Source organism: Anabrus simplex, chromosome 4 (assembly GCF_040414725.1).
Source record: "Anabrus simplex isolate iqAnaSimp1 chromosome 4, ASM4041472v1, whole genome shotgun sequence".
Taxonomy (NCBI): domain Eukaryota; kingdom Metazoa; phylum Arthropoda; class Insecta; order Orthoptera; family Tettigoniidae; genus Anabrus; species Anabrus simplex.
Genome location: NC_090268.1, coordinates 408,208,134 through 408,223,621, shown reverse-complemented (window position 1 = coordinate 408,223,621; position 15,488 = coordinate 408,208,134). Strand labels below are relative to the sequence as shown.

Below are 15,488 nucleotides of genomic sequence, written 5' to 3'. Positions count from 1 at the left end.
GATCACGTGGTGACGCATGGTCAGTGTGATGAATCCTCTGGGCCATTATTCCTGGCTCTCTAGACCGGGGTTGCCATCTCACCATTAAATAGTTCCTCAATTAAAGGTAATTGTAGAATGAGTGAATCTAGAACCAGCCTTCATCCAGCTAAAACTGCCTGACCTGGCCGGGAACGTGGGGCCAGCTTCAAACATTAATTACCGGTATGCGACTTAAAATCTCGAAACTTTACATTCAGTTATACCAGAGAAACTTCGTCAGTTTCCTCTGAAAACTTCTTTCAGTTCATCAACTTCGATCAGCCAAACTCTTCGAAAAATCGAAAATACCCATAACGCCAAGCCAAACAAGAATTGGCCACAAGTAGTTTTCAATTCTCTAATCTAATAAAATAAAGCACATTCGACACAAAATCGCCCAACATGATGGCGAAATCCCTTTTTAAAGATCTTCCATTGTAATTTGGTCACCGGTATACTGTTCATAGTCAGTTTATGGAAATCTTGTGCCGCGTAAATTAGGCCTACATCGACTTTTAAACTTTTAACTCGAGAATACGGTTTTGAATGCAAGTATCGATTCTGAAGTTCTCGAATGCATTATATTCAATTCTGCCCGTCACTAATCACAATCAAATTGGAAAGAGAAAAAAGATCACTAACACTTCCGAAATTATGGTTATTCGCGACTTTGAACTCAGCTGGAAAGTGTGCTCGCTGTACAAGTTGGTACTAGTGCGAAGTGATACAAAGTTTTTAAATTTAACGTGCTCGTTTTTATAACATTTTAACTAAAAATCGTGAAATTCCCAGTCTTATATTAAGACCAAAACATCAAAAGGCAATTCCAAAACCTCCCATGGGTTTATGTATTTATGGTGCAAGATCTGTTGTGGTCTCGATAACATATACGGTAATATTAAAATACTAAATTTGTATTGCTTAAGAAGAAGCAGTTTCGATTCCTGCCTGAAAGCCCAATGACTATACAGTGCCCTGAGGGATGTGCCAAAAACCTGTTTGGCGATACACTCGAAAAAAGTAAATAAAATAAACATCTAACCCTGGACATAATGTAGACATTTTGCAAGTACAAACATTTGAAGTAACTCGTCCCGTCTTCAAGCAGAGCTGTCGAAATGCGCTCTGTCTCCTTCCAATTGTTGTGGACACACTCTGTTTTATGATTTCCGAGGATTCTCTAAACAATACCATCCAAATGCGATGCTAAGGTGGTCCCTTATGCCAGTTCACTGCCGATCGCTTTTCCAGTACAGTACTTCCTCAAATTACCGCAATGGTGGGATGTTAACACCATGATCCGTGAATATGCCATAGCCGCCCTTTCATGCGATACAGTTTCATGAAAAAGGCGTGGTCGAGGATTTAGCGTTGATGGGACTGAAATTTCTAAACGGTTGATCCAGGAAATCGTTTCTTCGAGGAACGGATAATGCAGGATTTTTACAAAGCGATTTAATGAGGATGCTCGCTGGACCACGTAATTTGAACGAATAATACGGGAAAACGTAGTTTCCGGGAACGTATAATGGAAGTTCTATTGTACAAATTTGTGCGACGTCATCAGAGCTGCAATAAGACTTGTACCCACTTCACAGCGGAATCGTTGTTCTTCTCTGACGGATTACATTGGGGATCTTGTATGCAAGATTTATTTTTTTTATTTTCTTTGTCTCAAAAAGCCAGGGGGGTGGAGTTATAATACATGAGTAAATACGGTATATAAGACTTGTACCGGGCGGTACACCTCCACGCCGCTTATTTAAAATTTGCGCCAGTTGAAACTCCTCTGCTGGAGGAAGTCTGAACTTTATCTACGGTATTAATTTTCTACTTTCTCAGAAGATGTCACTACCTGGAAATTTTGGAGTTTTTGAACTGTGTCATTTTCGACGTAATTTTGTTTTGCTTGTAGTAAGAAGTGTGAACTTTCTCTTCTAGAGGACACTACTGAAGATCAACAATAGTGCACCCTAGTGCGGAGTGAAAGAACTGTTTTTTTGGAGAAAAATTAATTTCAAAAGTTTGTTCTTTGCTAAATTTCCTTCAGTCATTGTTTAAGTTGGCAATATTAACCCTTTCTTTCCCCTTGTTTTGAATTTAGCCAATCCCGAATTTTAAATTAATTTTCCACCAATGATGTGTTTCTTCTTCATCTTGTGTAGGGGTTTTCTTTAACCACCAATAAAAGATTGTTGGCGTGTGTTTTTCTTCCTAAAACGCCTCGAACTTTCCGCGAGAGTGTATAAACTGCTGATTTTAGGGTCTCTGCGCCACTTCTGTTCCATCTTTTCGTGTGTAAAGCACATAGCAGGGGGCGGGAAGCGCCTCTTTCTTCGGCGGCAGTCAACAACCAGGTAATGGCCGATTAATTACTTCTTTTCTTGCTTGCTCAGCAGTTTAACTCTCGGGGCGGGTCCGAAGTTTTTCCATTATGTAACCTTCCTTAAAATGTAAAGAAACTTGTATCTATTCTATCTTCTAAACTACATATTGGGATAGAGAGTGCTTAACCCTCTCGAGCTCCCACTTATATTGTTTTGAGGTGAACTTATTTTCTCAACCTATTATTCCTTAACATTATGTAAATTTGTTTCTTTCTAAAGTCACCTCTTTAGTATGGGATTAGCCCTTGCATCAGTGGCCTAGAGCCAAATTAGGTTTTGAAACAAATACATTAGGAGTGCAGATCGCCTCCTCTCAAATTGTTATTTTAGAGGTCATGTAATTATCCTTTTATCGCTTAATAGACCTCAGTAGGTTGGGTATTTTACCCCTGTGCTTACGTCCTTAGAGGACAGCTTGAAAGTAGAGTTAGGTGTGGCCTTGTGATAGGCTTAAAACTTTGAGAGCGGATCGCTCTTTTGCAATTTGTTTCTGCGTGCCTCTAGGAGGTATTACTGTGTAATTCGGAGCAAGTGCTCCTGGGCATGATTGGGGTTTTCTGCCCCTTTGCTAAACCTTATGTACATGTAAATTCGGGCTAACTGCTCGAGAATTGGAAGTTCGGGGCCCGAAGCCCAAAACCTGTAAATACTATTGTTGCTCTTTGTTGCCTTGCTACTCTGTACCTGCCATTCTTGTTATTTCTGAGTTTGAAAAGAAAATATAACCTTGTTAAATTTTAAATTAATTTTACTTTCGTAGCTTGAGACCTGTTCACCACCCCGCATCTTGTTTCACCTCTAACTACCACAAAAACACGGTAACAAGTGGTAGCAGAGCGTGGTTGAATGGGTCTCAATTTAGCCCCTTTTGACGGCTAAACATTGTTTGGTTCCGAACTCTAACCATTTTCTCAGTTGCTGGAATTTTTTGAGTTTTTCAAAATTGTTCTGTCATCATGCCCGGCCCTCGCGATGTTCTCCATCTTAACTATTTGCGCAAAGAGGAGTTGATCTATGAGTTAACTATCAGAAATGTGCAATCTGGAGGCACGGTTGCAGTAGACATAAATAAGCTTAGAGAGTCCCTTGATTTGCCCATTTCCATCCCCACCTTGGGAGAGAAAGAAATTGACGACTCTCTTTCCACAATCGTCGAGAATATTACTGGGCTAGCATCTGTAGTTAGTTTTTTTTATGAAAATGACCCTTCTCCTAATCAAATTAAGCGTGTGCAAGCCAGGCTGTTTCATTTTTCAAATAGAGTTAACGATCTGTTGTCTCTAAAGTTGAATGACGTTCAGAAGAAGGAAGCTAGTACGCTGCTTGAAAATATTTCTGAATTATCTAGCAAGGTCACTCAATTGTTAACTGGGGAGGTTCCTCCCAAAATCGATCTACCCACCACAGTGAATGTAGGTAGCGAGGAAGAGCCTCCTAAGGGAGAAGTAAATAGGAAAACCATCGCTGCTCAAACAACCTCTGCCCCATTGGACGAGTCTGAACGCCGTAACTCATTAAATAATGTACGTTCTGAATTAACTTCCTTGCCACTGAAACCTTTACCTACTATGTCACCCGGGTTCAGCAGTTTGCCTCATCCATTGGCAATGTTGCTCAGAGGTATCTCTTAAGTTTTCCGTTAATACCACCAGTGAAGTAATTTCCTTTTTAAGATTTTTAGTTGAATTTCAGGATCATGCCCTTGTGTTTTCTCTTTCTCCATGTCAAATTTTGCAAATCATCTATCCTTATGCAATTGGTATTCTCTCTGACAAAATAGTAAGAGCCATTGCCGAGCAATCATCTATTGAGGATTTCCACGCCCACTTGCTAGCTAACTTCATCCCGGCTAGGGCCAGGTCCTCCCTTATTCAGAAGTACTATTATCGTGTACAGCGTTTGGATGAAAACTTGGCAGACTTCATCCAAGATATTAAATTCTATACTAGGGTGTTTGCTCTTCATTTTCCTGAAGATCAGATTGTACAGGCTATTGTAGAAGGAATTTCACCATCCTATAGGTCATATTTGTGTTTCGCGGCGTGCCCGCAAACCTTCTCGGAACTTGAAGCATTGGCCGTTTCAGCGGAAGGGGTTAGATACGCCGATTTCTTGCGTGTCGCGAAAGAACCCCCACCTTCCTTTAGTAATACTCGGCCTCCACCTCGCCGATCAGTCACTCCTCGTAAATGTTACGCTTGCGGGTCGCCTGACCATCTGCGGAACAAGTGTCCATTGATCAAATCTAGTAGGGCAAATAATGGAGTTGGTTCATCACAAGGCTGTTTTAAATGTGGGGCTTTCTCACATATCGCCAAGAATTGCCCAAATTCAAATAGCACCCCCTCCTGCTCAACTTCTGGTGTAAATTCCACCAATGCCAATAATAAAAAATGATTAGTGGCTTCGGCTGAGTCGACTAATCCTTCTTCCCGAGGCTCAGCCCCTGGTAAACAGGTCGAAAATTCAGAGAACGATCCGTCTTCAAATTCATCTTTTGAATGCCCTAAAGAGTGTCTTAGGATTGCGGCGGATACCCCCGCACCGGTCCCCTTTCTCAAAATTGAGGTAAATAACGAACCTATAACAGCTCTATTAGATTCAGGCAGTGTTTGTTCTATTTTTTCGGCCGAATGGTATGCAAAATTGAAATCTGTTTGTAAACTACCTGACTATGACTCATCTCCTGTTCAATATGTTTCGGCTAATTCATCCCCATTAGAAATTCTAGGTTCTTTACAGGTCGAAATTCGTATTTTTAAATTTACATGGAAAATCAAATTGTTTGTGGCCAAGCACTTGTCTTGCCCCATTATATTGGGAGCTGACTTCATTTCCTACACTGGTCTTGTGCTCGATCTCCAGAGTAGGTCGTGCTCTTTCAAATTTGCGTTTAATTGTAAAATCCCATTATTGAAATGTAATTCTGTATCATGTTCATCTATTTCGCCTACCCAGGATGAGATGTTGTTAGACCTTAGACATCTACCTGAGGAGCAGGCTGATAGTATTCGTAAGTTGTGTCAGTCGTTTCCAGAGGTGTTCTCTGATACCCTTGGTGTTACTGATCTTATCGAATACAAAATTGAGGTCACGGATTCGATTCCTGTCCGTTTTCCACCTTATAGGCTATCTCCACCTAAAATGAAGGCTCTGAAAGAAATCATCGATCAAATGTTGAAGGATGGTATTATTAGGCCCTCTAAGTCGGCGTATTCTTCGCCTATTTTTCTAGTCCCGAAACCCCAAGGGGGCTTCAGGCCTGTCATTGATTATAGGGCTCTCAATCGGAAGGTGGTGTTGCAATCTGTGCCCCTTCCTGACCTTCATTCTTGTTTTTCATGGTTTCGTAAGGCCAAGTTCTTTACTATCTTGGACTTGAACCAGGCCTATAATCAAATTCCCCTTGCCGAAGAGTCTAAACATCTTACAGCGTTTGCCACGGACTGGAACTTATACGAATATAACCGCGTGCCTTTCGGGCTTCCCACGGGAGCAGCTGTACTCACTAGGCTGCTAGATAGGGTCTTCTCCGACATCAAATTTGAGTACTTGTACCACTACTTGGATGATGTCGTCGTATTTTCAGAGACTTTTGAAGAACATCTAGATCATCTGCGAGAAGTTCTCGATCGCCTTCGTAAGGCTGGGTTAACTGTCAAGTTGTCCAAGGTTGCCTTTGCTAAGCCCTCTATGTCATTCCTAGGGCATATTGTGTCACCTGATGGTGTTGCAGTCGATCATTCGAGAACACAGGCCATCCGTGATTTTAAACCCCCTAAGGACATCAAAGGTATCGCCAGGTTCATTGGAATGGTGAATTTCTTCAGGAAGTTCATTCCTAACTTTGCTAATAGAGCGGCGCCCTTGAACCTTCTTCGTAGGAAAGGCATCAAATTCGAGTGGGGACCTTCTCAACAAGCCGCTTTTGAAGATCTTAAATTAGCTCTCTGTAATGCCCCTGTCCTTGCTATGCCTGATTTCTCAAAGAAATTCATTGTCCAAACCGACGCGTCGTTGTCAGCAGTAGCTGCAGTCCTTCTTCAAGAGACTGAACTAGGGAGGCGACCCATCGCCTATGCATCTAGGACCTTGTCGGCTCAAGAAGCCAAGTATTCTATCTATGAGCTCGAAGGTTTGGCAGTCTTATTTGCCTTAGAAAAGTTCCGTCTCTATCTTGAACATGTCAAATTCGACCTGGAGACAGATAATCAAGCCTTAAGCTGGGTCTTAGGTAGGCCGCGTCGTACTGGCCGCATAGCCCGTTGGGCCATCCGTATTTCTGCCTTCCAATTCGATGTCAGGCATATCCGAGGCACCGAAAATGTTGTTGCTGATGGACTCAGCCGAATGTGTTCCAACGACGTCGAGACCCACGAACCGGTCGACAGTTCATCACCTCCCGAGTCCATACTATCTGGTGTTAATGCCATCTTAACAGATGCTCCCATGCTTTTTAGGGATATCGAGAAATACCAACGTGAAGATCCGACGCTGGCTCCGATAATGGAAACCCTTTCTTCTGGGGAACATGTTGTCCCTTATGTTCTGAGGAATGGTGTTCTATGTTGCCCTTCGAGGCATGATAAGATGATGAAGGTTGTCGTTCCAGCTGTTCTTGTGCCTATGATATTCAAGTACTATCATGAGACCCCATTAGGGGGGCATCTTGGAATCTTTAAAACTCGTGAAAAGATTCGTGAAAGGTTCATCTGGAAGGGTATGGACGGTGAAATCCGTGAACTTGTAAAAGCTTGTAAATCTTGTTTGCTCAGTAAACCCACCATGTCCACCAAGGTAGGCCTTTTGTCTTCACATCAAGCGTCGCGCCCCATGGAACGCCTGTATATTGATTATGTAGGACCCTTCCCCCAGTCTAAGGGAAATGCTAACAAGTTTATCTTTGTATGCGTAGATGGCTTTACTAGATTTTCCTGGTTATTTCCGACTAAGCTGGCTACCGCTCAGTCCACCATTACTTGCCTAAATTCTATTTTTGCTTCTTTTGGTCTGTGCCAATATATTGTGTCTGATAATGCTAAGGCGTTCACATCAAATCTTTTTCGTAAATTCTGTTTTGACTTGTCCATCTCTCATGTAACTACTTCTGCTTATTACCCTCAACCATCTCTGGCTGAACGGGTTAATCGTAATCTCAGGTCCGCGCTTATTGCCTATCATCATGAAGATCATTCCAGGTGGGACACGTCCCTGCATTGGTTAGCTTTTGCTTTGAATTCGGCGGTTCATGAATCTCACAAGTTTACTCCAGCTTCTTTGATGTTCAAGTTCGTTCCCAACACGCCGCTCTCTAACCTCTGGTCTCTGAGTGACATTCTACCCGAGACAATAGATCCGGATAATATTAAAGATCTTTGGAAGAAGGCTAAAGCCAATCTTAAAGTCTCTCATGAAAAGGTTAGGGAAAGATATGATCGTGGACGGAGACCCACCCATTTGAAGGTAGGTGACCAGGTGATGGTCAAGAATTTTGTTCCTGCGGGCAAGCTTGCCCCCAGATTTCATGGGCCGTGTATCATTCTAGATTTCCTTACGCCGGTCACATTATTATTAAGCAATCCAGCCACCGAGAGGATATTTAGGATTCACCTGTCACAGGTGAAACCGGTGTAATTTCTGGGTTAACTTGCTTCATATAATCGTGAAAGGAATATGAAGGTTATATTTTTTTTTTTTTTTGAGTTTTCTCTTTTAAGGCATTCTGCCCCTTCTATAATATTTTGTTTCATATGTAAGTTTTTTGTAAACCTTCCCCGCACGGTTAAACTGCCATCCTATCCTTGCCACGGCCATTACCACGCTCCCGTCTCCTGCTCCACTACACACAGTGGCTCGCATCTGAAATGAATTTCTGCACGCCGCTGGCCCCTCAACCTCTCCACAAAGCCTGTGCCCTCAAAAAATGATGATGGTCCAACAATTCTGCCGCCTAGCTTTAATGTTTCAGTGCCCCCGCAGCCGCGCGGCGCCGTGCTGCGACTGGGATAGAGGAAGGGCCCCCTCTTCCCCAGCGAGGACGATATGTGCACGGCGAGCCGGAGCCCTCCTCCCGGCCAAGGCTGATGTGCGGCGCACGACCTGCTACTGGCCCGCAGCCTGTATATGTTCACCGCGGGCGCGGCGTGCTTTTACACCTCTACTCCTCTCATAGTGCGGGCGAACGGTATCTCAGGGTACTTGAGGGGTCCGAGCGGCCTCCTCTGGACACAAGCTGCAGCGGCCGGTCTGGCCATCCAATTTAATTAACTACATGGACAATTACTATCAGCAATTACTATACCTGAGAATTCAACAACAATATCTGGTGGACTTAGAAAATTTTTCCTCAACTTTAAAACTAAAGTTTTCCTTCTCAATTCAACCTTCTACAAACATTAAGACAGTACTTCCGCTGTTACTACAAGAAATTTTGAAACTGAATCAAACTAAATTTCAGCCATTTCGATAAATGCTTCTGCAATCAATCTTCATATCCACATCATAACTTGGACCTTGTTTTCAAACAAATTTCATGTGTCACCCCTGGAGGAACTTTGGGGGGGGAGGTCTGTACCGGGCGGTACACCTCCACGCCGCTTATTTAAAATTTGCGCCAGTTGAAACTCCTCTGCTGGAGGAAGTCTGACCTTTATCTACGGTATTAATTTTCTACTTTCTCAGAAGATGTCACTACCTGGAAATTTTGGAGTTTTTGAACTGTGTCATTTTCGACGTAATTTTGTTTTGCTTGTAGTAAGAAGTGTGAACTTTCTCTTCTAGAGGACACTACTGAAGATCAACAATAGTGCACCCTAGTGTGGAGTGAAAGAACTGTTTTTTTTGGAGAAAATTTAATTTCAAAAGTTTGTTCTTTGCTAAATTTCCTTCAGTCATTGTTTAAGTTGGCAATATTAACCCTTTCTTTCCCCTTGTTTTGAATTTAGCCAATCCCGAATTTCTTAAATTAATTTTCCACCAATGATGTGTTTCTTCTTCATCTTGTGTAGGGGTTTTCTTTAACCAGCAATAAAAGATTGTGGGCGGGTGTTTTCCTTCCTAAAACGCCTCGAACTTTCCGCGAGAGTATATAAACTGCTGATTTTAGGGTCTCTGCGCCACTTCTGTTCCATCTTTTCGTGTGTAAAGTACATAGCAGGGGGCGGGAAGCGCCTCTTTCTTCGGCGGCAGTCAACAACCAGGTAATGGCCGATTAATTACTTCTTTTCTTGCTTGCTCAGCAGTTTAACTCTCGGGGCGGGTCCGAAGTTTTTCCATTATGTAACCTTCCTTAAAATGTAAAGAAACTTGTATCTATTCTATCTTTTAAACTACATATTGGGATAGAGAATGCTTAACCCTCTCGAGCTCCCACTCATATTGTTTTGAGGTGAACTTATTTTCTCAACCTATTATTCCTTAACATTATGTAAATTTGTTTCTTTCTAAAGTCACCTCTTTAGTATGGGATTAGCCCTTGCATCAGTGGCCTAGAGCCAAATTAGGTTTTGAAACAAATACATTAGGAGTGCAGATCGCCTCCTCTCAAATTGTTATTTTAGAGGTCATGTAATTATCCTTTTATCGCTTAATAGACCTCAGTAGGTTGGGTATTTTACCCCTGTGCTTACGTCCTTAGAGGACAGCTTGAAAGTAGAGTTAGGTGTGGCCTTGTGATAGGCTTAAAACTTTGAGAGCGGATCGCTCTTTTGCAGTTTGTTTCTGCGTGCCTCTAGGAGGTATTACTGTGTAATTCGGAGCAAGTGCTCCTGGGCATGATTGGGGTTTTCTGCCCCTTTGCTAAACCTTATGTACATGTAAATTCGGGCTAACTGCTCGAGAATTGGAAGTTCGGGGCCCGAAGCCCAAAACCTGTAAATACTATTGTTGCTCTTTGTTGCCTTGCTACTCTGTACCTGCCATTCTTGTTATTTCTGAGTTTGAAAAGAAAACATAACCTTGTTAAATTTTAAATTAATTTTACTTTCGTAGCTTGAGACCTGTTCACCACCCCGCACCTTCTTTCACCTCTAACTACCACAAAAACACGGTAACAAGACTATCTTTATTAACTCTTTTAAGTGACCAAATCCTGTTCACTGGACATAAAAGTGTGACCCTGTAACATTCTGGTGTTATTTATCTGAGGAGTTACTGTCTCGGAACGGCTGCACCACAAACAGGGTATACTATTAATTCTTTAGACCACGCAAGGGTTGCTACACCATAAAAGATGTGGTGGGGAGCACAAGTAAGGGTTAGGAAGCTTAACATAGATGCACAATACTAGAGGTAACTAAATAGTAGAAATGGGTAAATAACTCTTACATTCATTAAGTAAGGGTTCAAACACAAGTTACCAAAGAAGGTGTTATTACTTCAGAATTATGCCTAAATGGAAACTTGGTTCACTCCTACTTTCAGTGGAACGACAGAACAAACCTTCTGATAAAATAACATAACTTTATTTTAATATGTGCTGTGGAATGTCAAAATCATCGGCCCTCGAATCATTAGAGGGATCCGTGACCATGGAATGTAACAAGCATTAAGGATAAGAATACTTTCAAAGATAACAATTACTTTCACTGCAACACACTTGCTAGATACAATTCCTGACCAGCAGGACATCAGAAAATTTTTCAATCCCTAGTTTAGATTTGCTTGATTTCCTAATGTAAAACTCCAGCTGGGGTGTTGCCCCATTTTTAGGTTAAATGCTTGACCCAGGTAATAATAATAATCGTATAGCCTCAGCTACCGTGTACAGACATTTCAATTTGACGCCATCTGGCTGTCTGCTCGTCAATTTCGACGTTCCGTTTTACTCTAGGCCCACTAGATAGCAGACCGAGTAAACCGAAACTCTCTTGAGCGAATGTGGCTGAGATTTAATGAATTTTGTCAGGTAAACACCAAATGTGCCACCAGAGATCTTTTAAATGCCGACATTGTACTACATGGAGTGTCGAATGGACTTTTTTCCACCCTTCAAAAATCCGACTACCTCTGCCGGGTTTGAACCCACTATCTTGGGATCCGGAGGCCGACACTCTACAACTGATCCACAGAGGCAGCTCACCCAGGTAATACATCTGTACTATCGCTGCCAAGTTAACCTATTTCCAAGGGGAAATGTTTTAACCAAGTAACAGTTTATAACAAATTTACATAATAAAAGTTTATCAACATGATTATAGATGCAATAAAAGCAATCCAAGAGATCTAACCTACGGTATGCATATGGACACGTAACAGTGTATACAGTGAAATAAGTTGGGTAAGGAAGGAATGTAGGAGTACGAGAAACACAATTACAAAATTTTAGTTACTCGATGCACAAGCTGACGAGTTCACACACACTGAAGTTCGCATATTGTATGATTATTATTAAGTGTTCATAACGAAACAGAATTACTGTCCTTCATTTACCTGTAGCAGCATCGTTTGAAAAAAAAATTGAATTATTGCTACACAGTGTGATCAACTCCCCCAACTCCCATCAATCTACCGAAAGAAAAGATTAATGTAAAATGAAAGTTACACATAGTGTTTTTCGATTATCTCCCATCTGAAAAGAAGGTAGAATTCAGTGGAGCAACAAATGGTAGTGTCCTAGTGCATCCAGATGGAAATACAGTCTCAGTTCAACCTGCCGAGGATGGCAAAAGTGGCGTATTTATATGCAAGTAAGCTGCTTCGAGAAGCTGCGGGATATAAACCTGAAAAATCAGCATATTTGGGGCAGGAGAGTTAGCTGATCGGCCAGGGTGGCGGCCAGTACGAATTCAACAGGTAAAGGTAGTGGATGAAGATAGAAGTGGAGGTAAGTGCACAATATATATACATCAGAACCCGTCTGTACCATATGAAGACTCATTGCCGAAAACTTCCTGTGTTCCTTAGCATTTATATGTTCCCTATATCTGATGGAAAAACTTTCTACCTGCGAGTCTGTAAATCCAAGAGCTGGAATAGCAATCTTTATTGGAGTTGATACTGTGATGGTTGAAAAATATGCTCTGATTAGAGTTGTGAGTTAATTCCTTGTTAAATTCTCTCGGAAATAAAGGAAGTTTGAAGGCACGGTAGATGAGACTGTGATAGGCTGCCAGTTTATGTGCTTTAGGATGTAAAGAGATATTCTTTATTGTAATGGGAGAAAAGATCAGTTTTCGGTATATCTTGTATATAAATCTGCTGTCATCACGAGAGATGGTGAGGTGAAGAAAATTTAGGGATTTATCTATTTCGTCTTCAACTGTGAACTTTATATTAGGCTCCAAAGAGTTGAGGTGTTGAAGAATATTGGTGCTATTGTTAAACCGTTGATCTATACTAATGAAGGTGTCAACAGCATACCTCAACCATAATTCTATTCCTTGTATTTTTTTTAGGATCATGGTGTTCTCCAAATGGTCTAAATAGATGTCAGCTAGCATGCCTGAAGCTGGAGTTCCCATCGTTAAACCTAATTGATGATAGATTTTCTGATTAAAAGCGAAGAAATTATTATTCAAAACAATCTAGGATTTTTATATATTGATCTATTTTGAGTTTACTGAGATGACCTTGGTGTGTAAGATTATCTTTAATGATGTTGATAGTTTCTTTAGTTGGAATGTTCGAATACATGTTCGTAATGTTGAATAAATACATTATGTGGTGAAAATTCTAACTTTTATAGTTTTTCACAGAAGTCTGCAGAGCTTTTCACATGGAATTTGTTATGAAAACTTTTCTGGGGTTTCCGGGGCTCACAGAGGAATAGGAAGTGCCTGGGTTGAATGGCTGGACAAGGAATTACTTAGAGCAGCATTTACCGTAACAAATTTGGAAATATTTTCTTTCGTTTTTTATTTATTTTTTAATTGAGATATATAAAATCTGAATGAATAACAAACAATAGAACAGGTTATTGACGAACTCATCAGCTTTAACAATATCAGGGACCTAGAAGTCCAAACATTGGGTACGAAAACTTGCGATAATTACAAGTTGTTAACTTTATCTAGAGAAGAGCATAATTGCTCCAGACAGGAACAATATTTTACAAGAGCAAAATTTGATCCTAGCAGTTACATTACACAGGAGTCTGAGCTCCAAAATACCATAGTCTAGCCTCGCAGAAGCACTTAGTTCCTTATGATGCACTGCAATAACACTAGACAACCCATCGGGTGACCCCACTTTTAAGTGTTCATCAATTGTTCCACAGTGACATTAAGCACTATTCCTAAAGGAAATCAAAACACAGAGACAGTTACAGAGTAAACAGGGGCATAATTGCCCATAATACATGGCATTAATAGTAAAAAGATAAAGCTGCTTTCCTGTGTTTTGCAAAGACCTCTGTTTTTTGAGTGCTGGTGTGTCCAAGTAGTGTGATACTTCTCTGGCATCCTCAAAATATAAGGACCTTTTTCTCAGATTTTAAATAATACTACTGATCTTGAAGTTCAATGTTTAGTCGGTCAAATAAATGACTCATGATAACTGCAATTTGCTGTTACCAGGTTATGAAGAAAGCTGTGTACCACTCCATGCGAGGGAACCTGCAAAGACGCTACACCATGGAGAGGCTGCATATTTTCCCTGATGATGAAATACCCGAGGATATTTTGCAGAACATTACTAGTCAGATCCGACAACTGCGAGTTGTACCTAGACGTCTCGATTCTTATTCTGAAAAGGAAAGAGAAGAATTCCCCAAAATAATGGATTTTCCAAAAGATTATGTGCTACCTGTGGCAGCAAAATGAAGTGTATGTTGCTGTAGTCAAGTGCTTAGGTAGAGTTGAGAATATATATCATGTATTAGGAATAATAAAAGAAGAACAGTCTTGAACTTCAGTGGGCACCAGTAGTAAAATATGTTGTATTATCAAGTTATACAATTGAAACTCGATATCTCGAACCTCCATTATTGGAATTTTCAGTATCTCAAAATAACTTAAATTTCCTGGCCGTTTGTCCTATTCTTCACGTGTATTTATTTCTCTATTACTCAAAATTCGGTTGCACGAATTTCTCGATTTCTCAAAGCAAACATTTCCTCCCTTGAAGAAAAAAAATACTCAGTAACTCAAATTTTATGCAACATTAACTGTGCAATATGGCATTTGTGGTTTGTGAGGAACAGTTAATAAGTAAAGAAAGGTTTGCACTGATGCTGGGAGCTAATATGACGGGAACCGAAAAACTAAAACTTCTAATGGTCGTAAAATCGGCGTAGCCTCGCTGTTTCTCGGGTGTGAATTAATTACCGGTCATGTACGAAAACAACCCCCGAAGACACGGATGACAAGCTCCATTTACGATTCTCGGCTGCGTAGTATTGACGAGAAGTTTCGACATGAAGGGAGGAAAGGTTAACAGTAACAAACAGAAGAGCCTAACGGATTTCTTCCAAAGGTGTTAACCGAGGTGTGTTTCTTGTTTCACTTCTGTATGAACCTTATCCTGTCTTCTAAAAAGTTACTATAATAAGAGTCATAATTAAAGTGGTGCCATAAAATAGAGTGTATATTTTTAAATACTGTTAAGAATAATGTATTCAGTACAAGCCCGTAGATACATATGATTCAATTATGTGCTATACAGGCTCAAAAATGGTATTCACTGTATCTCGAAATTTCGATAACTCAAAATAAAATTTAGCTTCCGAGGTGATTCGAGATATCAAGGTTCCACTGTAGTAATATTTCATCAATAGTTTGACTGGAAGTTATAATTTTCAGTATTCATTAAACAAATAAATAAAGAATCAATAATCTGTATAAATAAAATCGTACATGGTTTCTGACAAAGTCTACTTACTGTTATCAATTTTAAGTGTAATACCAGTAATAAAGATGTAAAGGAATTTTAGTTTTGTTGTTTCAATAATTGGTTAGAGATGTGGATAGAATATTTAATATTTAATGAGGTGATATGAGAGAATTTGTAGAAAGACCAAATCTGTTAGCTTTAAAGAAATAAAATTCTTCATGCAAGATATGGTCCTTCCAAAACAACTAAAAATGGGGATGGTTACCTATTAGTACTTCTCCTTAAACTTAAAATATTAATCTCCACTTCAAT

The 15,488-nt window shown here is 40.5% G+C and overlaps 1 protein-coding gene across 1 annotated transcript in view; it reads left to right on the top strand.

The window, feature by feature from the left end:
* The window catches only part of mRpL13 (mitochondrial ribosomal protein L13), a 62,354-nt gene extending 47,084 nt beyond the window's left edge, over positions 1-15,270 (top strand). Inside the window, exon 4 of the mRNA XM_067146616.2 lies at positions 13,922-15,270. Within this exon, the coding sequence (XP_067002717.2) occupies positions 13,922-14,167 (246 nt within the window). The 3' untranslated portion in view covers positions 14,168-15,270. The remainder of the gene's footprint in view (positions 1-13,921) is intronic.
* Positions 15,271-15,488: the final 218 nt, after the last annotated feature.